The sequence below is a fragment of the Puntigrus tetrazona genome, chromosome 25 (assembly GCF_018831695.1).
Source record: "Puntigrus tetrazona isolate hp1 chromosome 25, ASM1883169v1, whole genome shotgun sequence".
In the NCBI taxonomy this organism is placed as follows: domain Eukaryota; kingdom Metazoa; phylum Chordata; class Actinopteri; order Cypriniformes; family Cyprinidae; genus Puntigrus; species Puntigrus tetrazona.
The window spans coordinates 647585-671584 of NC_056723.1; the positions used below are offsets into that span (position 1 = coordinate 647585).

The 24000-nt window shown below is 38.4% G+C and overlaps 1 protein-coding gene across 1 annotated transcript in view; it reads right to left on the minus strand.

Moving 5' to 3' along the window:
• tmem117 (transmembrane protein 117) overlaps window positions 1-24000 on the minus strand; it is a 49896-nt gene that overhangs the window by 16364 nt on the left and 9532 nt on the right. Inside the window, 1 exon segment of the mRNA XM_043228673.1 lies at window positions 11188-11320. Within this exon segment, the coding sequence (XP_043084608.1) occupies window positions 11188-11320 (133 nt within the window).

Genomic DNA, 24000 nt, shown 5'->3' on the forward strand with positions numbered 1-24000 from the left:
CAGCAGCAGCACGGATGACATGCTCTCTGGAAACTCACCAGTTCTGCCGCTTTTAGCAACATCTACCGTGTTTTTGGCCATGTACCATTAAATGACCGTATCTGCCTCTTTCAACATCTACCGTGGTTCTGCAGTGCCTTCGAACATGTCTCACTCTTCCCATCTTTTCTTATATCTACCACCATAACACCGCAGTTTTGAACACTTTCCGTTCCGAACATGCATGCTAATGTGTTTTTAGGACAAAGACCAGTGAAATATTATATTTACCATGTTCATTTACAAGTTTTATTAATTAATGCAATTTTTCACTTTACTCACAATAACACCACAGTTTTCAACATTTGGTTTATCACCCTATTTTTTAACACGTCGAATTGCAGCATATTTTTGGACAGTTTTTTCAGATATTTACTACGGTAATACCGTTTTTCGAACACTTTCCAAATTAATACCGCATTTTTGGACACGCAGAGTGGTATTAACATATTGGTTATTAAAATATTTACCATGGTAATACCAACATTTAGCGCAGTAACACCATGTTTATTCACCATAAAGACACCGCAGTTTTTATTTTTGGACATACGCCTCTAAAACACCATGTTTTTTTAATATTTATACGTTTTCTCAATGTGTTTTTCTTATATCTACCACAGTGAACATTTACTCCGTGTTCCTGAACGCGTCCCCCAAGATCATGCCATGTTTTTTTTACACAACATGTATTTTTCCCAGATTACTGTAAGCAGATTGATTATTAATTCTAACCGCACGCATCTAAATAAAGACAGCTTGCTGTACACATGCGGTTTAACCAAACCATTCCCCCGACTCTCTTCTGTTAATTATAGCTCTACAGCAGCCCAGTTTATGAAAAATGAAAGGCGCCGCTGAAGAAATGAGGTCGCAGGCGCTGCACGGCTTGATCTGAATCGGTCCTGATGAGGAGGAACATCAGGTGCAGGCCTTCGCTCCTGGAAGCCAGAGAGGCCCGTGACGGGATTACCGATGTGTCCGGATGTGCCCGTATTCCCGGGATGAGCGTGTCAGCCGTGAGAATTCATATGAATGATGCTCCCGAGCGACTGCTAATGAGTCCGGTCGTGATGTGATGAATTCAGACTCGGGCGGCTGCTCACGGTTGTGTTTTCCGGGGGCTTGCAGACGGGGAGCGGGACGATTCTGTGCAAACTCTCCAAGATGTTTGTGACGTTCCTGTCGGCTCCCGAGGCACGGCTGCATTTTAATTAGAAGCGTCTCATGAACCTCGAGTCTGAAATCCCCCCTGAAACGCTTCCTTGAGCCTCGTGGCACCTTACAGCCGAGCGATGGCCATCGCCTACAAGAACACATCTACACGTCCTAAAGTCGGCATCAAACTTAAATCCATGTTTCTGATCCTCGCCCAACATTATTCACCAATGCATAGGTCTCGTTTTTGTATTTTTCAGATTTATTGTTATTTTAGAATCTGTCATTTTTGCTGATATTTTGTATTCTCACTGTAGTCTTAGTGATTTATATATATATATATATATATATATATATATATATATATATATGTGTATATGTATATGTGTGTGTGTGTATATATATGTGTGTGTGTATGTATATATATATATTTATTTATTTATACAATATTTATTTATTTATTTATTTATATAATATTTATTTTTATATATACATACAATATTTATATATATTTTATATTAAATCATATATTAATTATTATTAATTATATTAATTATTTATATTAATATATTTATTTTATTATTTTATTTGGTTTCTATAGTTCTATTTATTTTAGTAGATTAAATAAAAATTACAAGTGTCTTCTTTTTTTTTTTCATGTATATGCACGTGTATTTTGCTTTAGTTTATTGAGTCACTTTAGCATATCAAGCTTGGGGCTGTCGAGCAATTAAAAAAGATTTGAAGCTAATTTATTTCATGCTGTGACGATTAATTAATCAAATCAATCGCTAATTAATCACGCATTTATTTTGGCAGAGAGATTACACACAAAAGACGTTCGTATTTAATTAAAAATAGCATAAATAATGATAATAAATGGATATAAAGTGAAATGACAGATAGATAGATAGATAGATAGATAGATAGATAGATAGATAGATAATTATTTCACTTCTTAAAAAATCTTCTACAATGCTTAAAAAGAATTGAAAACGGACTTGAGTTCTGTTGCCAGGTCTGAACAGATGAATCCCTCTTTTTTTGTAAAAGTCAGTGCTGTTATTTGCTCTCATTCATGTCAGTTTCCGTTTGCTGTTTTAAAGCGGAGAGAGCCTGAAACAGAATATTAAGAGGAATTAGTAGTTCCTCACACACAAATGCAAATGTAAATTATGCAGATTCTGCGGATCTCCTGAGGGAAACACATCCCGGACTGGAGGCGAGATTTGCCGAAGTTTTATAAGCGACGGAGAGTGTTAGATTAGACGGCTACTGCTGCGGAAAACGCTTGATTTATAGCATCGGCAACTTGTAAAGCAGCACTTAACATGATGATCGTGTTGAGCGGTTAGTCTGGCTGCTGGTAACACACACACACACACACACACACACACGCTTAAACGACGTGTCACTTCCTGATGTACGAGTCGGCCTATATGTGCATCTGTTAATCTCAGGGGAGTTTCGCAGTTGTCATGGTAACAACGGATGCGGTTCGTCTCCAGCTGGGTTGACCTGTGAGAGCTCGCCGGCCCCGCCCACTCCGCTCCAAGCCCCACCCCCTGGCCTACATAGTCAAACCGCTTCTCTTCCCCGAATTGATTCTCTGCTTCACGGCTTCGAATTCATAAAAAAGAACCACTTGACCCAGTTTGAAGGGTTTTGTTTACCCTAAAATAAATTCTGTCATCATTGACTCGAGGTTCTTGAACGCACACTACGGTATTATCACGCATTTGGACATTCGCTATAGTTTTTTTGGACGTGCGTTTCTAATCATGCTTCTGTCCACTTAACACATTCCTGATGTTTTTATAGACATCGACTTTAAATGTGTTTTTTGATCCTTTCTCATTTTCATGCCATGTTTTTGAACATTCACCATAGTTTCACGCCGTGTTTTGCACACCTGTATCATTAAAGGTCAACTTTCCTGGCTTCTCCCATGACAAGTGAGGTCTAGGGACAGGTTACCTGGACGAAAGCAGACCGGGACTGTATTACGTCGATTTCTGGCCTCCAGCATCACAAGAAGACGTGTATCTCAATCTGTGGCTTTCTCTTTGTTTTGCATGCAGCTTGCGTCGTCGCGTTTGATTGGCCCGGTCGTGCACCGCTCGGAAAACACGGGCCAATCGGAAGAGAGGCTCATGAATAGTAATCAGACGGGCCGAAAGCGACCTGTTTCTAACAGAGCTCCCGAGGAAGGATCGGCAAAAACATATCAAGTTGGTTTTTATACCACAAATATATATTCTTGAGGACATTCCACCATGACATGGGATCTTAAAAATACACATGATGCATGGCGTTACCACGTCCCGTCCCATATTTTGAACATTTCCAATGTTTTTTTTCTACATGCACCATTTGATCGTTATGTAATTTTTTTTTTTGCATATGCACCATAATATTGTTGTTTGTATCATTGGAAAACCCCTTTTTTTTAAGTATGAAGCATGGTATGACCATGTTTATTTTAGACATGCACCGGGGCGTATGTATATGTACATTCAGTACAATGTTCCATATTAACGATGCTTTGTTTAATGTCTTTATTTTTTGCCGTGGAGCGAAAGCGACCAGTGAAACACCCCTTCAGATCCAATCGCACGCATCTATCAGCGCGAAATAACGCCTCGTGTGTCATTCTGACATATTAATATAACTCAGATTTACATAGTCTAATAATTGTATATGAAAAGCCGTTACCTAGACACTCATTTTTGATTTATCGCAACAATTATCTGGGAGCGCGACTGATTTATTAGCTTCGGTCTGAAACACAGGATATTGATTAAAATGAAACGTAATGCTCTCCTGCTGCCGAAATCATCCTGTCCTCTAACCTGTTCTTCATTCCGTGAAGGTCAAAGGTCGCGGCCATCGTATCCGGGAGACGTGACCTTCAAATATCTGCCTCAAAATGAGATATTCTGAGCGCTGTGGGCCTACGAGGCAGATATTGATTGTGTGGCGAGGTGTCAGCTCACAAACATCACCTTCAGGACCTCAACATTTATCCAGGGAGCCAAACAGAGTGTGTGTGTGTGTGTGTGTGTGTGTGTGTGTGTGTGTGTGTGTGTTTTCAATTACACATGACCGCAGCTCTGGTACAGCCCAGTTAGTCCATCTGCACGCGGAGAATTGAAACAGAGACACACAAGTATAGACAGAAAAGAGAAATGCACTTTCATACGCCCATGAACGCATCCACCTTGTCTTTTTTTCCAAACGCTGAAGTAAGAGTTTTGGTTCATCGGCTGCTGCAGGTAAAGAATAACTAGGTCAAGTAGGATATGATATTAAAACCCAATTTGGGAAACGGAAAAACATAACTGGCTGTATTTTAACAGGCACATGAATGCATAAAAAAATAAATAAATGATTTGATCTTATTTATGAAGCTTATGAAGCTATATAAAACTTAAATATATATATAATTAATGCATAACAAATATATAATGTATTATATATTACTATTTTTTTGTACCTGGTGCACAGACTAAACGGTAGATTGTTGTTGAAGCAAAAAAGCAAAACAAAAAAAGTTTATGAAAATGCTTTATGAACTATGTTTTGAATAAACATGCAAAAAATAAAAATAAAGGCGTGCATGTAAACAAGCCGTGTTCCAAATCTGAGGTTGATATCTTAAAAAACGAGCTTTCGGGAAAAAAATTTATTTCCTTGTTAGATGCCAGAAAAACTCTGCTGGAGAACACTGTGATTGATTTATGATTTAGTTTATGACTTTCAGATATTACAAACACACACATATACACACACACACACACACACACACACACTCACACACACACACACACACACACACACACACACACACACACACACACACACACACACACACACACACACACACACACACACACACACACACACACACACACACACACACACACACACACACACACACACACACACACACACACACACACACACACACACACACACACACACACACACACACACACACACACACACACACTCACACACACACACACACACTCACACACACACACACACACACACACACACACACACACACACACACACACACACACACACACACACACACACACACACACACACACACACACACACACTCACACACACACACACACACACACACACACACACTCACAGACACACACACTCACACACACACACACACACACACACACACACACACACACACACACATTATTTATTAGACTGTCTCTTTAACATGCAGAAGCAGACATCAGCATTATTTATTAGACTGTCTCTTTAACATGCAGAAGCAGACATCAGCAATAAAGCGAGTATTTGCTTTATAAATCAAACCTGAAAAAGTGCCACCAACTGGTAAAAAAAGGAAAAAGAATCAAAATAATAATATAAAAATAATAATTCTGAATGTGGACAAAAGGTCCTGAGAGGAACTATCTTTGTACCTAGTGTAAAAACATATAAACACACACATAAATGTCTGCAGCTGCCAATAAGCAGAAAAAGAGCAAAAAAGTCTGAAAGGTCGCACGAGGGTTAATGAATGGCTGTTGCCGCAATGCATTGTGGGACTGCGTGCAGCGCTGCTTTGGAAGTGAGAGAGAGTGTGTGTCTGAGCGTGTGCAGCTGTGTCGATCAGACCGGCTCCTAATTGGCCGTGAGTAATGTGATCTGCATGCGCGCTGCAGTCTTAATTAAATAACGCTGCTTAATTAGCGCATGATGTCGCCTCCGGCACTGATGAGTTAAACGCCGGCTCCGCCCACTCTCACGGCCCCGGCCCCGCATCGCACCTTCATCGCCGTCATCTCTGAACCCCCCGATGACGAGGCCGACATGATGTCATAAAGGAGCGATGATGTCATTTATAAAAAAAAATGCTGTTTCATTCTCTGTGAAATGTGTCCATGTTTTTAGACCCTGCTGAGAGAGGATGTGAGTGTTTATGATGTTCATTTCCATCCCAAGCGCACCGAGCGGCCGCCCGAGAGCTGTGTGTGTGTGTGTGTGTGTGTGTGTGTGTGTGTGAAGGGGGAGGAAGCAGAACTGGTTGTTAGGAGTGTGTGATGTGGGGGTTTGAGCGGGTGTTACTGTGTGTGTGTGTGTGTGTGTGTGTGTGTGTGTGTCACAGAGAATAAAAGAATATCAATGAGAAAGATGAGAGGCAACAGATGCTGAGAGAGATTTTCTTTGTTTATATATATATATATATATATATATATATATATATATATATATGCACACACACACACACACACACACACATATATATATATATATATATACATGCACACACACACACACACACACACACACACACACATATATATATATATATATATATACACACACACACAAAAGCATGAAACGTAGATGCATAAATAAATAATCAGATAAAAGTAACTTATAAGTATATAATAAATTATATAATATATAGTATATTATATCTGTATTTTTGCAAAAATAATATTCTACCCTCTAAGTTTCATAAATAAGCATACACACTGGATACAAAATGAAATAAATAATGTATATATAATATAATATATATGTATATATATATGAATGAAAGGTGTTTGCATCCTCATCCTTTCCAGTGCATGCCGTGATTCACCCCAAAAGAAAGAGGAAATGAAATGTATTCAACCAAGCCCTCTTCAAAAGGCGACGACAAACTTTACATTTAATTCATACTTTTGTAAAAGCAATAACGCCATGAACGAATATGTGCACGTGGTGGGATTTCTTCCTGCTGATTTGAGAAGGATGAGGATGTGAAACGAGAGACAGAACGCTGAGAAGAAAAAAAAAAAAAAAAAAAAACGGGTTTCATTATCATTTCTCTATCGTTTATTTTGATGTAGAATGTAATCTAAGCCTCCACGGCACCGGGACACACCGCACGCCGGTCAAATGTTAATATTCAGCGCTCTAATGAAAAAGCGATCTCAATAACCGTAGTAACGGCGGCGGTTACCATGGTAAAGCTCTGAGGGGCCGACCCGGGCCCCGGCTCAAGTGCTGCACAACAGCGCCACCTCTCCACAAACATCACTAGAACACCTGAGTAACGCTCTTCATCACCTCTTTCTTCTGATTCTGATCAAATAAACATCTCCAGATGAACTCTGACTCTCCATCGATCTTCAGGATCTTCGAGGAGCTTTACGTTCTCTGTTCCTCAGCGAGGATCCTCACATCTTCTGAGGAGATCTTTATTTCTTCAGCGCTGCGTTATATCTTCAGACCCTTCACATCTCATCTCACTTGTTACGGGAGAAATAGTGACTACTGATATTTAGATCACTTAGAAACTACATTTTGCTTATCTTGAATATATGTTATTATTTGTTATTTTTAATAATATTAGAATATTTAATGTAAAACAAAAATAAATATATAAATAATAAATATACATAAATGCATATGCGATATGCAAAGGATACACAGTTATTGATTTATAGGGTTAAAATGACACTGAATTACAAAACTATTAAATCTGATATTTCATAATACACACACACACACACACAAAAACACTCTCTGTGCTATTTGTGACTGTACTACATTTTTAATAGTGTTAAGTTTTTTTTCTGTCACATCACATGACAATTTTTATTTATCAACATATATATATATATATATATATATATATATATATATATATATATATATATATATATATATATATATAAATAAAAGGGCTGCATGTTTATGACTGAATGATTTTTATGCCATTACAATTGATGATATTAAAAAATTAAATGTATAATTATAATTACATATGGTATTTATTATTATTATTATTAGTATTAATAATATTAATGCATTAAATGTATATTTATATTTACATATTATTATGCACATATATAATATTATTATTAATTGTATTTTTATTATTATTATATTATTTCAATTGTTACTCCCACTTTTTCCCACTTTGACTTTTTTTTCCCACATACTGTCCTAACAGTACATTAATTTATGTAAATGAAATTCAGCGTATAGATACAATTGTGTTTAATGGGAAAACAAGTTTAGGGAAGTTTGTACATTCTGTACGTCTTGCATAAAACAAAACAGTCTATCAAATAATTTAGCAAAATATTTAACAGCATTGTTTTTGCCTTTTTGATGTCTATTCATGCCATTTTATTTTATGTTTTTAAATAGCCCTAGTGTTCTTCTATAGAGGACAAAAAATAAAATATGAATCAATCAATCAATCATTTTTATTTATATAGCGCTTTTAACAACACAGGTTGCATCAAAGCACTGTCTAAAATATAGTATTTCAAAAATACTTAATTCAAGTAACTTTTTTTCTGTGTGTGTGTGTGTGTATGGTATGTGTGTATGTGTAATATGTGTGTGTGTATGTGTAAAATATATATATATATATGCGCGCACACACACACAAACAATATATACACATTGTAAGTAAACTGTGAGCTGAGTCTGAGCTGTACTTCTATGACACGGAAATGTTCCTCATGAAGTTGCAAAGCAGCTCACTTGGTTTTGGAAGAGAGAGCATCTGTTGAGACATTTAGTGTCTGCTCTGTGAAGGTTGGAGGATTTAGCGTTCTGCTCATGAAAACCCAGATTACGCAGCTTTGGATCAAATCTTTTATGATCAGGTTAAGAAGACGTTGCTAAAAGTTGCTGGGAGATGTTTCAAGTCACTTTATTACAGCGGCGATGGAAAGGTCTGAGAATAATGTCCATCTGCGCTCTTCGTATCTTTGTTCATCAAAGTTCTGGTGATTTAATAAAACAACAAAGGTTTCCCGCACTCACAAATGTATCAAACTAGTCTTTGATCAGCTCAAGCTTCATACCGATGGAGCTTTTAGGGCCGGGAAGGATCGGCGGGACTGCCCCGTTTGACCTTGAGAAGACGCATGGCCACTCGATCCCTCGACCTTCGATCTCGCTGAGAAATGGTGCGGGCGTTCTCCAAACGCTGCGGTGCGATGTGAAAGCGCGGGCCGTGTGCTGGGCTCAACATTAGCTGGCCAATCCGACCGTAAGCGACGCATCCATCTTCTCGCGCGAAATTGAAGCGGCACCACGTTTCCAAGCGGCCCACGCTTGACTGTCTGCACACGAGCGGATCTGAGATCATACGTCCTCAGATAATGTAAAGACGCCGGTTCTCGGGTCAGCGCTTGAACGCACTTAAAGCTTATAGCTTTATTATTCATGCACGGCTGGTCGAATCAACCCCTCGGTGGAGAACGGGGAGCCGTTCTGGTGCAGAAGTGCAGTGCAATGACATTTTAGAGCAAAAATGGTAAACAACTTTCTGTTGCACTTCTGGGCAAAACAACAGAACAACCGATGTAGTCTGATTCGGTAAAGATTCTTATTTTGATGGAAATAAATCAAACTCACTCTTGAATCCCTGAGTCATCTGTTTAAAATCAATCGGCGGTACTGGATATTACTAAACCGTACAACAACAATAAATCTTTCCGTTGCAACAACAAACATGACGAATGATCAATGCGGTCTGATTCGGTAATGATTCTTTTTTTAACGCATCCTTTAAAAGTCTTGAACGCTGTGGTTAACATGTAGTCTGAAATACCGACACATACATCTCATGAGCTGGTTACAAGAATAAAAGAATCAAATTCGAACACTCACAAAAGATTTGAATCCCTGAATCGGTTGTTTAAATCAATCAGTGGTTCTTTATGGTGCGTTTCTGCACGCGACGACAACTGAATCACTCAAAAAGAGTCACAAATCAGACTCAAACACACTCAAAAGATTTGAATCCCCTGAGTCATCTGTATAAATCAATCAGTGGTTCTGAAACAATACAACGAGAATCAACAGACATCTTTCGGTTGCGTTTCTGCACACGACAAAAAATATAGAACAATCATTGCAGTCTGATTCAGTAATGATTGTTTACGATGAATCTTTTGAACTCTGGTTAACATGTAGTCTGAATTACCAACAAATACATCTCACGAGCTGGCTTGTTTAACGAATCGCTCCAAAAGAATCATGCATGAAATTCAAACACACTCAAAAGGTTTGAATCTCTCACTTATCTAGCTGAATCATTCAGCGGTTCGGGACTCATTTACTCAATTACAATCGTCTAATCGCCACAACCAATTATTGGCCACTTTCTGAAGTGGATAAAAGAATCACTAATGGAATTAAAGAGCCAGAAGTCATTAAATTCCCTACAACCGCCATCCCTAATCTAACCTGCGAAGAGGGAAAGAAAGAACAACTCTTAAAAGCTTCTGATTTAAGACGTTTGAACATCTAGAATGAGGAATAATGAATGGCTTGGGAATAGAGACGTTCTTTTTCTGAATTGTAATGCAAGGACGTTTTAATCCACATTTTGAGCAAAATCATACAAAGACAATTAATAAGTGACTTTCTGTTGCGATCAGTGTAGGCTGATTCTGTAATGATTTTGTTAGCTGCTTCTTTTGAATAAAATATTCGAAAATACTCACAAATCAGTGGTTATGTAGACTGATTTATGAAGAAATGAAGTCTCATAAGCTCAATTTATCACAAGCACACAAAAAGAATCATGGATCTGCCTCAAATACACCAAATCAATCGAATTGAATCAATCGGTGGATCTGCACTCATTTATGGAAATAGAAGGTTCTTTTAAATGAATCACTCACTAATCAACTGGTCGTTATGTAAGATGAATTATGAACAAATGAGTTGGTTCGTTCAACTGAATCATTCAGGATTCAGCCCCAAATACTCTTTGAACCATCATTTGAATCAATCAGCGATTCTAGACTCATTAACTATAGTTACGACCAATTACTGTGACTTTCTAAAAAGAATAAAAGAATCATTAATGGAATTAAAGAGCCAGAAATCGTTAAACTCCTTACGACGGCTGTCCCTAATGAGAAAAAGCTGGGAGGAGAGAACGAAGCAAGCATTTTTTATTCTAATTAAAGACGGGTTATCTCTTACCCCATCCGTCCGCTCATGAGCAGAATGAGGTTATAGATGTGAGAGAAGATGAAGAGGGAGAGAATGGTGCTGAAAAACATGGTCATCCAAGAGCCGTGGTCTTCACGAAACATCTTCAGACGCAGGAGACGACCTGTGACAGCAAAGACAAATAACTATTAACATCTAATCAAACGAGAGTAGTGTATGTGCGAGGCCTACATTTCAATAAAACTAACCCTAAAAATTTTTGTGTCTATAATTGTTAGAATTTTTATTCATTTTAATTTAATTAGTTGAGTGTTAGGGCTTCAACAATGGCAACAGTTTTTTCTTTATTTTAAATTATTTTTATATAAATTTCAACACATTAGAACACAAAACAGTTATACATTGCTCTAAAAAACGTATTAAATAATTATTAATAAATTAATTATGCCATCATCATTTAATGATAACACTAAATAAATAAATATACAAATTAAAATAATGCAAAAAAGTTTGTTAAAAGGTAACTATTTATTTTAGCTACGTTGACATTTTTTTGAGAGTCAGTCAACAAAATTTGTTTATTTAAATGTATCTAAAATAAATAGTTTGCAACCAATAAAAAAAATGATAAATTTGAAATATATATATATCAACATGATCTCATGAAAATATGTATGCATTTGACTTAAAAAGTGGTTCTATAAAAATATATTTACTTACATTTTTACAGGCATTAAAACGTACAATACTGTTGTATTTTGAATCTAAATGTACAAATACAAATAGCATGAGCAGAGTCTTCATTGATAAGAACTTCAGCTCAACTTCGGCACAAATGGAGCCTGCTGCAACGCTCCCATCACTACAGACAGGTCCCAAGAGAACCTGATGATCAGGTCATGCCTACCCACACACCTCCCATCTATGGGGTCGTGATTTGCAGCGATCGCAGCCACGTAGACTTTAAGGGTGGAGGGGAGGGAGCCTTCGCTCTAACCCTTGCTGCAAGAAAGAAAGCAAGGCTCTGAACGGGCAATTTCGAGGGTCTTCTCACAACTCGATGAACAGGAAGGCTCTCTTGCTGAAGAGATTGTATCAACTACCCCTTGAGGTAGGTCACCTCAGAGTCTCTGCATCCACACCTGAAGTTTCCAGAGGTCTGGACGCGGGTGCCAAAGGGCCAGAAGGTCCTTCCTTTCGGCCAAGGAGGGGCTGTCATGAGCAGCATGAGTTCTGGGAACCAGGTCCGCATGGGCCAGTAGGGCCTGCTCCTCGTCCTTCCTGACTTTGCACAGTGTCTGTGCAAGAAGGCTCACTGGGGGAAACGCATACTTTCAAAGTTCCCGCGGCCAGCTGTGTGCCAGTGTGTCCGTGCCGAGTGTTCCCTCAATCAGGGAGAAAAACCACTGGCAATGAGAGGTCTCTGGAGAGGCAAACAGGTCTACCTGAGTGGCTCTGAAACGTCCCCAAATCATCTGAGGATTGGGTCTCCATTCCCTGGGAAGTACAGCTCGCGACATTGGCTGCCTGGTTGCACACGCCCCAAAAGTGAATGGCACGAAGCGACCTCCGGTGCTTCCGGCTCCAGAGGAGGAGGTGGCGGGCAAGTTGCAGCATGCGACGGGAGCGCAGACCCCTTTGTTGGTTGACGGTCGATGTGTTGTCCGTTCGGACCAGGGCAATTCGTCTTGAGATGACCCAGGGCAAGTCTTACTGCCAGCAACTCTAGGCAGTTGATGTGCCATTGCAGTTGGGGGCCCAACCAAACCCCTGACACTGCATGCCCGTTGTACGTGGCCCCCCAGCCGGCGGTGGAGGCATCTGTGAAGAGGCATCTCCATCATGCCTGGAGACCTGCTCCAGGGGCACTCCGGCCAGAAGAAACCGGGGCGACAGGGAGAGCCCAAAGGATAGGATTTTGTATTGATACGCTCGACCTTCGAAAACGGCCGGGTGGAGGCAGCAGCTGCACGCCGAGGCAACATATGCCGATCGCCTCCAAAGGATAGATCCAGGCTGTTCCCCTGGCAGCTCCACTGGCTGCGAAGTGCCGGTGGAAGGAGTAGCCCTCGATGGAGAGTTCCTCACCGTCACCGTAAGACCAGTCCGTCCTCACCAGAGGCAGTGCACACCCTGCTGCACCCGACAGGAGGAGCCCTAAACCTCGGTAGAGGAACGGGTACTACGCCCCTTTGCAGGAAGCGAAGGATGGTACCCAACACCGCGATGGTCATCTTTCCCGCATTGGGAACATGACTCGTCCACAAAGGCCACCTCAGCATATCTAAGGCCCAGACACATGAAGCAACGATCGTGACCATCACCCGGCGCCAGGTAACGACCGCATCCAGAAAAGCATGGGTGGAAGGGCATCTTATAGATGCGTCTTTAGCTCTGATAGTGCTGAGGCAAACAGGAGATGGCCGCCAGCTCACAACAGGGGGGTAGTGCAGCCTGATGTGGCAATCCACTCGACGCAGGAAAACGACCTGAAACTGTGTCACCCTAGTCACTTGTTATGTGTAGATTGGAGCAGAACGATCAAGCTCGGCTCTGAATAAGCACCCGCTGCTCATTTATACTCATGCTGTAATCAGCGGCAACTGGATGCGATTAGCGCATGCCAATGTTCTTTGGCTCATTTAATACACTCGAAGTAGACCGGTCTCTCGAGGTGAGATCCTAATTCGTCCGTCATTTCTGACATGACTTGTGTGACCGACTGAAAGGGAATGTATTGACTACACCTAAAATGGATCCTTATAATTGAAATCACGTTGCCAAGAAAACTATAAAGAGACACAAACCCAAGCCTTTATTCTGCGATCTTCATCTCTATCCCGAGCAGCATTCGCATTTATCTGTCTTGCTTTTCTTACACCGTACAGAGATGGTTACGTTTAGGTTTAGAGATTGGAGTGAGATTAGCTACTATAACAATATTTGGTGTTATTTTCCTGCATATTTCGGTCAGTTGTGTTTTCTATCACTTTTATGCGAGCTGAAATGGGTAGGTTTAGGTTTGGGGTAGGATAAGGGATCTAAAAATCAAAATCGATTGATAAAACGACAAAAATGCACCGATACGAAAACAGTAATTATATAAAATATACGTAAATACTGTTAGCTCTATGCCTTTTACCAAAATGTTTTTGATAGTTAGTTAACATGAGTAACCCACAGAACACATTTTCTGTTCGTATCGGCACGACCTTCACCGATGCAGACGTGATAATTATCACCTGGAAAGCTCCAAACAACTAATCATCCCCGCAACCTGCGATTTCTGCTGATTAAAGCGTCTGCGCACACGACGAGACGAGCTCAGGTTCAACCGAAGCCGTCAGATCCGTGCGGTTTGGTGTTTTCTTCAGCAGCAATCGATCCTCGGCAGCGCAGTTTTGGTTTCATGAAGAGGCCGACATCATTACAGCGGCGTTATTCATGACCTGCGAGGAAATTTCCATTATTTTCCTTCACCTGCGGGATCAGATGACAGTAGGGAACATCTTTCTTTGTCTCTGGCTCTCTTTCAGAGCGTGAGATTGATTCAGATGTCGGGGAAGCCGCTCTGAATGCTTAATCGCGCCCTTCAGCGTCTGTCACGGAGGTGATTTCAGTCCTGCGAGTGGAGAGGAAGGTTTCACGGCTTTCGAGGGTCTGTTTAAAGTGATTAAAGACGACTAAAGTTAAAGACGGTGTCAGTAGCACTTATATGGACCGGGCCTGATCATTACACACGCGCAGAGCATTTTAACTACGCTTCAGCTGCCTTGGTGTGTGCACCCTACTGAGGGAGCACCTGAACTGAGGTTTGGGGCACACTACATAGGCAGGATTCATATGATTCATATGATTCATATGATTCGAAGCGTTCATAAATCAGAACAGGCTACATTTACTACAAAATTAAATTACTTTTTTTTTTTTTTATCACAATTAAATTGATTTAGGCTTGAAAGAAGAAACATCTGCCAATGGGATCAGAAAAATAAAATTGTTTTTAAAAATTAAATAAAAATATTTTTTACTTGTTTAAAATTACTCATGTAATGTTGCTTAGTATTTATGTCACGTTTTGTGCATTTATTTATTTTCAATACATTTAAATATAAACTCATATTATTTATTTATGTATTTATCTATTGAGTAGTATTTTTAATAAAATATTCAAACAACCCTAAATTAAGATTTAACATTTATTTGCGCAGCTAAATGACTTAAAATGCATAAAAATAGGATTTTATATCTTACATTTTCCGTAAAATGTTTTTCGATTTTTTTATTTATTTTTTTATATCAACTGATACACGAGGCTTTAATTTAATAGCAATTTTGCATTTTATAATTGCATTTTAGCAATTTATATAATATCAAAAATCTAAAACAGTAAATTTAAACAATCTGTAGATTGTATTCTTACTAAATGATTCCTGTTAAGTCTGTATTTCAAAGCGCTTCAATATCTATTTAAATAACTTCATTTTCAGATATTTGTACAGGAAAACAAAAACAATAAGAAAGAAAGCATTGTCTATAAGCATACTGGAATGATAACAACACAATAATCCAATAAACATAAAAAGAAAAAAATACTGAAATCCATCATCTCCTTTCAGTGCATTCTGGGACAATTTCAGTACATGCTTTTTGTTTTTCTGCCCTGTGAAAGTTACAGTGTGTTTCATAATGCACCGAACCCAACGAGATCAAGGACATGTCGATTGCTAAATCATTCACGAGCCGTAATCTTCACATCTGCGTCGCCATTTCTGCCCTCTCCATCAGAAATGAAGTTTGCCTGTCTTTCAGATGCTTCGGTCGTCTCAGGAAAGATTCGGTTCGTTCGGCTATCAGTGAATCATCAAGAAAACTCCCTCAAAGTGAATTATTAATCCGCAAAGCTTTCTGAAAGTTGCATCACGTCTCGGCCAGACAGAAAAATCTCATTTGGAGTAAAAAGTAGTTCTGCTAAATGAAAATATCCAAGTCTCGCGCACACACACACACACACGCACACGCACACACACACACGCGCGCGCTGAGAGAGAGAGTTTAGCACCTCGCGGCCTGTTTTTCTAGCACTAGCGTCTTTGTTTAGCAGCAGCCGCTTTACATCTCGTGAGCTTCTTCTCCGGATCCTAACACACTCCTGTCAGTGACGCGGCGCCGAGCGATTCATCTCTCCATTAGATCAGCGCTCGGGGCCACAGACCGGCCCCACACCGGCCCCACACCAACCTGAATCAGCAGTAAGACATTACGCATATTGTGGCAATAAGAGCAAGCGTCCTGCTCATTAGAGCTGAACATTTCCATCTGTCCCGCTAACCCTGTCAAACTCACTTTAACTAACGGCGGCCTCAAGAACAAGTCTGGTAATTATTCCTTTAGCAGCTCCCTCTAATTACCAATGAGTGTTACCATAGTAATCCCTGGATGAGACAGCCTTGGCATTTACATTAGCATGCACCCCTGCGTACGTTCAATGCATGTCGTATTTTTTTGTCTTGTTTCCCGGCACAAACATCTGAAGACTCCGATGCGCTGCCCAAAATAAAATGCTGTCAGTCGCTACCGGAAAAATACATAACATTCTGCGCGCACTCCTGCCAATAAATGCCAGAAAGTATGCAAATGAATGGAAAACTGTCCGTAAAGTATTTGTAACGAGAACGGCTCTGTTGTTTTTTATTAAAAGATCTAAATTTGCAGTTTCCTCGAGAAGCAACGCTGCGTACGATCCCGACTAGTTTGTTATTATAAATGCATTAAAACAAACAAACAAAACGATAAATTAATAAATAAAAAAGAAAGCAGTAAGACAAAATACTCTCGTTTAAACTGCTTCTCAAGTTAATGGATCTAGCTTTTATTTATTTATTATATATATATATATATATATATATATATATATATATATATATATATATATATATATATATATATATATATATATATATATATATATATATATATATATATATACATATGTGTGTGTGTATATATATATATATATACACATTTCAGTGCATTTACTCCAAGAGCATCAGTAAGATTAAGAAAGGCAAGTAAATGTTTATTTGTTAAAAAAACGTTGTGTGTTTCATGCTGAATTAAGTAAAGAACGCTGGACAAAATGCATGTTAATTACATTAAATAAGTTAGTGTTCATAACTTATCATGAGCACTAAGCGCTCACTTAGAAGACTCAGTGCTCATAGTCCAAAGTAGCATGTAGTGTGCGTGCCGTGTGTACAGCAAAGTAAGTGTTCATAGATGGTGTGTAGAATCAACTATGTTCTGTGTAGTGCGCAGTATGCATCAATAAGTGTTCGTACATCATGTGTATAGTGAGTACACTATGATCTAGTGTGCAATATGTAGGGTATGCAGACTGCAGAGTAACGGTTAATAAATCACGTGTGGAGCACAGAAGAAATAAATGTTCATAAACTGCGTGAGCAAGGTAGTATGCAGAATGCAGCGTGTGGCGCATGCACGAGTTTCTTGACAAATAATAATAAAAACTGTATAATTCTCCAAACAATGGAAAAGGAAAATCGTCTTTTTCCACTTCGCAAGGGTTTAAAGCGCATTCATGAAGAACAAACGCTTTCATCGCGGCGGCATCTGCTGACATGGAGGAAATGAGGACGGACTTGAGATTTCTCTGAAGATACGAGCTGCGATATGAGCTCGGACCCGGAGAGACGCTTGAAGCGCGTCCAAGCCGTCACCGAGAACAGTCAGACCTTCGTTGGCAACGAGGCGCTCAGACTCCAAACGGTTATGATGTCTGTTTCTGATTTTCCGAAGGTAATGTCTACACCAATCGGAAACGCAGCGTGACGGGGCACATCGCAGACATGAACCGAGTTCAGAGCGTCGTGATCAACCTCTGAAACAACACATTAGCGTGGAGAAACCCCCGCGAGGATCCATCAGCATCACCCTCACGCCTCGTTTGGCCCGCGCTCTCATCTCAGCCCTTCTGCTTAACCTCTTTAACCTGTAACTAACCAGCGGTCTCCATGGAAACCGTGACGTTGAGAGATAAAACTGCTGTAAAGTGCTGACGAGATCTCGTGATGATTTACGACGCGCTTCTCCTTTTATTCCCTGACATAAGGAAAATGTGTCCTTTAGAGGAGCGTTTTATTATAATTATTTATGAGCTCATAGTCTGGACGCTGATGTGGTGTTAAAGGGGTGTGGTGTGGTGTTAAAGGGGTGTGTGTGTATTGTGTAGTATGCAGCATGCAGTGTGTAGTGTGTAGTGTGTAGCACGGTCGAAAGAGGAGTGAAGTATGTAGCGTAGTATGCAGAGCGCGATTCGTCAAACATCGTGGTAGTGAGTACTGCGTGTAACGTGCTTTCTGTAGTTTCTAGCGTGCAATACGTTTCATAATGCATGCAGTATGTAGTGTTTTCTGTAGAGTGCGTAGTGTGCGGCATGTAGATTGACAAGTACATGTTCGTAAATGATGCGTAGTAGCAACGTAGTGTTCATTACGTAGTGTGACTCCTGTAGCCTGTACAGTGAGTATTGTAAAGCGTGGAGATTCCTGAATGCATGTAGCATGTAGTGTGCAGCATGCACGCCGAATGTAATGTAGTGTGCGACGCGCATTTTCTAGTGTGGAGAGACTACCTTTGCACTCATAACTGGCGTGTGGAAAGTATGCATGCAGTGTGTCTGTGTGTTTCATAAAAGTGTGCGCAATAATGTACGTAGTATGTAGTGTAAAGTATATATATATATATATATATATATATATATATATATATATATATATATATATATATTGCATTAGAATAAATGCAAGTACAATATTGCATGCGGTATGTAGTGTGCACAGAATATGCTTGTGTTAATACTGTGTCGAATGAAGTGTAGAATGTAATGCAGTGTGTAACGGTGAGTGTGTGTAGTATGCAGTCTTTAGTATGCAGTATGGAGTCTTTAGTTTAGTGGAGCAGTATGGAGTATGGAGTCTTTAGTGTGTAGTATGGAGTCTTTAGTGTGCAGTATGGAGTCTTTAGTGTGTAGTATGCAGTCTTTAGTGTGTAGTATGCAGTCTTTAGTGTGCAGTATGGAGTCTTTAGTGTGTAGTATGCAGTCTTTAGTGTGTAGTATGCAGTCTTTAGTGTGCAGTATGGAGTCTTTAGTGTGTAGTATGCAGTCTTTAGTGTGTAGTATGCAGTGGTTTATTCTATCGGTGGTGGGTGAATTGATTAATAAAATCAGGCTTCCATTGATGTGAGACTCTTGTGTGTGTGTGTGTGTGTGTGTATTCCACTCTCACAGCACAATATCAGAGACAATAACAGATGATTACTGACTATCTTGCACACTACAGAGGGAGGTTTCTCAGGCCATAAAGACGCTAACAAACAATTACTGCAAAAAAAAAAAAAAAAAAAAAAGAAGCTGTAAACAAAAAAGCAGTATGCAACTTTTGAATGCATTATTTGATCAGATTAGAGGAAAACTGTACATTTTTCCCAGAGACCAGTTAGCAAATCATGACAAAAGACAACAGCGCTGATGGTGATTACATTCACTGTACATTGAGCTGCTTTGCTTGTAGTCGAAAGGAAATAAAGTCTGACTGCTTCGGGCGGTTTATGAGGTGAGGTGCGACCGAATCATTCTCCGAGGCGCTATGAGAATAATAAAACACAGATCAAATATCAATCAAACACCTGATGTCTTCTGCAGCGGTTCATTATAACCAGCGTGTTTCTAGAGCCGATGCTGATTCTCATAAACTGGGAGTTTAATGTGCGTCTGGGAACGCTACACTTTATTCACATCAAAGTTATTTGAGAGAGGGTTTATTGATATTTTTAATTAGTTTTCCATTTCTTTTAGTCAAGCTGTATTGCTATGTATTTTTGTCTGTACGAGTTAATAGTCATTGATTAAAACTTTGAATTAAAAGAAACGACTAGTCGATTCAAAATAAAAATCTGTTTCTACTGTGTGCATTTATTATGTATTTTGTATATATTTAATTATATACGAAAATGTGTCCGATTTATATGTAAAATATTAATTATAAATAATGCATTTAAATGACAAACACATACGGATATTTTAAATATGCATGTATTTGCGTATTTATATACACATGTAGTGTGTTAACATAAACTTTTATTTTGAATGACAGGATGTTGATAAATTTATTTGAGTTTTAAAGGCAGAGTAGGGGATTTCTAAGAGGTTAGCAATAGCAAGATACAGCTCTGAAAGCAAAAGATCACGAGTACCACGAGTACATAAAAATATTACAATAGGGTTAACTAGGTGGCGGCGTTAATAAACAATACTTCCACAGTATTTATTCATCTTAGGTAATGTTAATCTCAGCATTTGTTTGTTAATGCACTGTGAGCTAACACGAATAAATAGCATAATAACTGCTTTGTTAATTAATACACGAACGTGTTAATAAATGAGTAAGAGCTGCCCAGACATCTGCCGGTGGGGTCAGAAAAATACACGCACTTCAAAGGGAAAACTAGATTCTTTTTCTGATCCCACTGGCAGATAAACTCACTTCATTTTTATGAATTTTTCATAAAACACTGATGATCTTAATATTAATTTGGCATCCCGAGTATATCTCATGGTTTATGAATGCTTACGTATTTGTGCTGGAAAACATCATTTTTGTGTAAAATACTTGCAAATATACTTGCAGTGTAGTATTTTATACACACACACACACACACATATATATATATATATATATATATATATATATATATATATGTGTGTGTGTGTGTGTGTGTGTGTGTGTGTGTTGCCAGTATATGTGTGTGTGTGACACTACACTTTAATTTATATCATGCTTTTAACTATATGGGTTGTCAAATCATTGAACAGTATCAAATAGGAGAATAGAGTAAGAGCAATGTATAATTTAGATGAAACAATTTTTTATTAAATGCAGAGACAGTCTCTGTAATCAAATCGACTATAATTGCTAGAAATATATATATATATAGTCCTAATGAGACCGTTTGTCACTAGAATCGACTCATAAACCCTCAGAAACAGCCGAACACACAGGTCCTGTGTCCTGATAGATGCTACCCTCTGCTGGTTCAGTCTGAGAAACACCTCTGCCGTTATGAAACACACACACACACACACACACACACACACACACACGTCGACTGACGATAGGCCGTATTTTCTGAGCACCGTCAATACAACTCCTCTGTACATCAATCCCCCCGAACGGCAAGCTGGGAAACACCGACACCACTCCATCTACACCGACTCGTGACAGCAGCGCCAGTGAAGAGACTCAAAACATTTAAACTAGTGCAACCACACACAAGCTGCTCTCAGAACGCAGCTCGGTGTGACTCTATAAGCTACTAACGATGACACTGAGGATATATATTAGTTCAGTACCTAACGCGAAAAACAGTATTACACCTGAACAACGGATTTACTCCAAACGCATCTAATTAAGGCAAGACAGCACAGGTGAACAGGTAAAACCATGCTTCAGTAGCTGATTTAGAACAGTAAACATGTCTTGTATTAATATTTTCTGAAATGTCAAGTTTAAACGCACTTTGGAGGCACAGTCTAATTAAACGCGCACTAATCCGAACACATTTCCAGAAGATAAATCTCAACATTGGAAACAGCCCGGTTCACAATGTTCTTTGGTTTTGTCGATATGTTAGAGTTAAATGTTTTTACCGAGGGGATTTTTGATATCTATTTTCGTCACCCCATAAATCTGAAAATATCGACAGGAAAAAATTTATTTTAACTGTGTTTTTTCAGGAATTAAATGTTGTAAAAATCTCTGCGAACGATTTATGAACAAACCCCTCGGTAAAATCCTTCAGAATATAGAGAGGAGGCAAACTGTAAGATTTGTGTTTTAAGTGTGTTTTTATCTTTAAAATATTAAATGTTGTAAAAATCTGCACTAATAAAACCAGTGTTATGATATGACAAACCCCTCGGTAAAATCCTTCAGAATATAGAGAGGAGGCAAACTGTAAGATTTGGTGTGTGTGAGCGCTGCCGAAGTGGAGAAAAAACTCGTTTTGTATCTTTAAAATATGTGCTGTAATTGCAATCTACAGGCGCAAATATAGAAAGTGCACTAATAAAACCAGTGTGTGAATGATATGAACAAACCCTTTGGTAAAATCCTTCAGAATACAGAGAAGAGTCAAACTGTAAGATTTGGTGTGTGTGAGCGCTGCCGAAGTGGAGAAAAAAGTCTTTAAAATGTGTTGTAGCTGCAATCTACAGGCGCAAATATAGAAAGTGCAATAATAAAAGCAGCGTGAATCATGAACAAACCCCTCAGTAAAAACCTTCAGAATACAAATATGCCAAGTTTGATGTATATATAAGCGATGTTGAAGTGGAGAAAACTCATTTTGATTAAATAACATTTTATTGTAATTAAAATCTATAGGCGCAAAAGAAGAAAAATGAAATAAAAAAAATACATCAAAAGCGAATGAGCTGCAAACCCCTCAGCAAAAACCTTGAGAATGTAGATGGGAATAAAAGTTTTAAGTTTATGTAAGTGCTGCTAAAGCGGAGAAAGACATGCAATAATGAAACCAGTGCCAAAAACTCATTGAAATCTATCGCTTATAGATAAAAGTGCAATAATAAAACCAGTGTGAATAATATGAACAAAACCTTCGGTAAAAACCTTCAGAATATAGATAAGAATAAACCTGCTAAGTTTGGTGTCTGTAAGTGATGCTGAAGTGGAGAAAAAACTTTTTAAATACTGTAGCGGAAATCTACAGAGACAAATAGATAAACACTAAAATATGTATTTTGGACTCTTTCCACTAGTCTGAAAAGCCCGGTCAAAATCTTAAAATGGACCGATGCATGAGAACACAAAGTTTTTGCCTTTATTAAACTAATTTATATAGAGAGTCAAAAACGAGCAAAAAACAAAAACAAAAAACAGCATTTAACTATCAATAAAATAATACAACTTTTTAATGAAACTTAGTAGGTTGAGCAGTGAAGTTTATTAATTTGGACGTGTTGCAGTTTAATCTGAATCTGGAAACTGATGCTGTGCTTTAAGAAGTTACTTTTTACTTTTTAATGCAGTGATTTTATCCGTCAGCATCAAAGTTGCAGAAAGTGTTTGACTAAAACATCACATCTCGAAAAACTTTTCACTCTTGAGATTATGAGAGTTTAAACTTGGTAAAATAACATTATATATATATATATATATATATATATATATATATATATATATATATATATATATATATATATATATATATATATAAAAACTAAAAACTTGTATAAACTAAACATGAAGTAAGCACTAAAATGACTAAAACTGAAATAAAACTAATTGAATGCTAAATAGAAATACCTGACAAAAGCACATAATAAAATTACTGACTAAAACTTGTATAGTATAAAATATGAAATTAAAGTCTGATTCAAAATATCAAGAAATACTACACAGTAATAGTATAAATAGTAAAAATATATATATATATATATATATATATATATATATATATATATATATATATATATATACACAATTTAAAAACTAATTAAAATGTAAAAAGTATATCAAATTTAAGTCTAATATAAAATAGGAATAAATCCTAAAGTAAACTAACATAAAATAAAAGATGTACTGCTGTGGGAAAAACATCCCAGACCTGCTGCTCAGATGTTATTAACCTCACATGCGTCTCCTCTAGAGTTTCAACATCGTCTGAAACCCTGCAAAAGTCAGAGATCTCAATACGAAGCAGCTATTTCATAGCCTTAGACTCTCACCGAGTGACTCATTT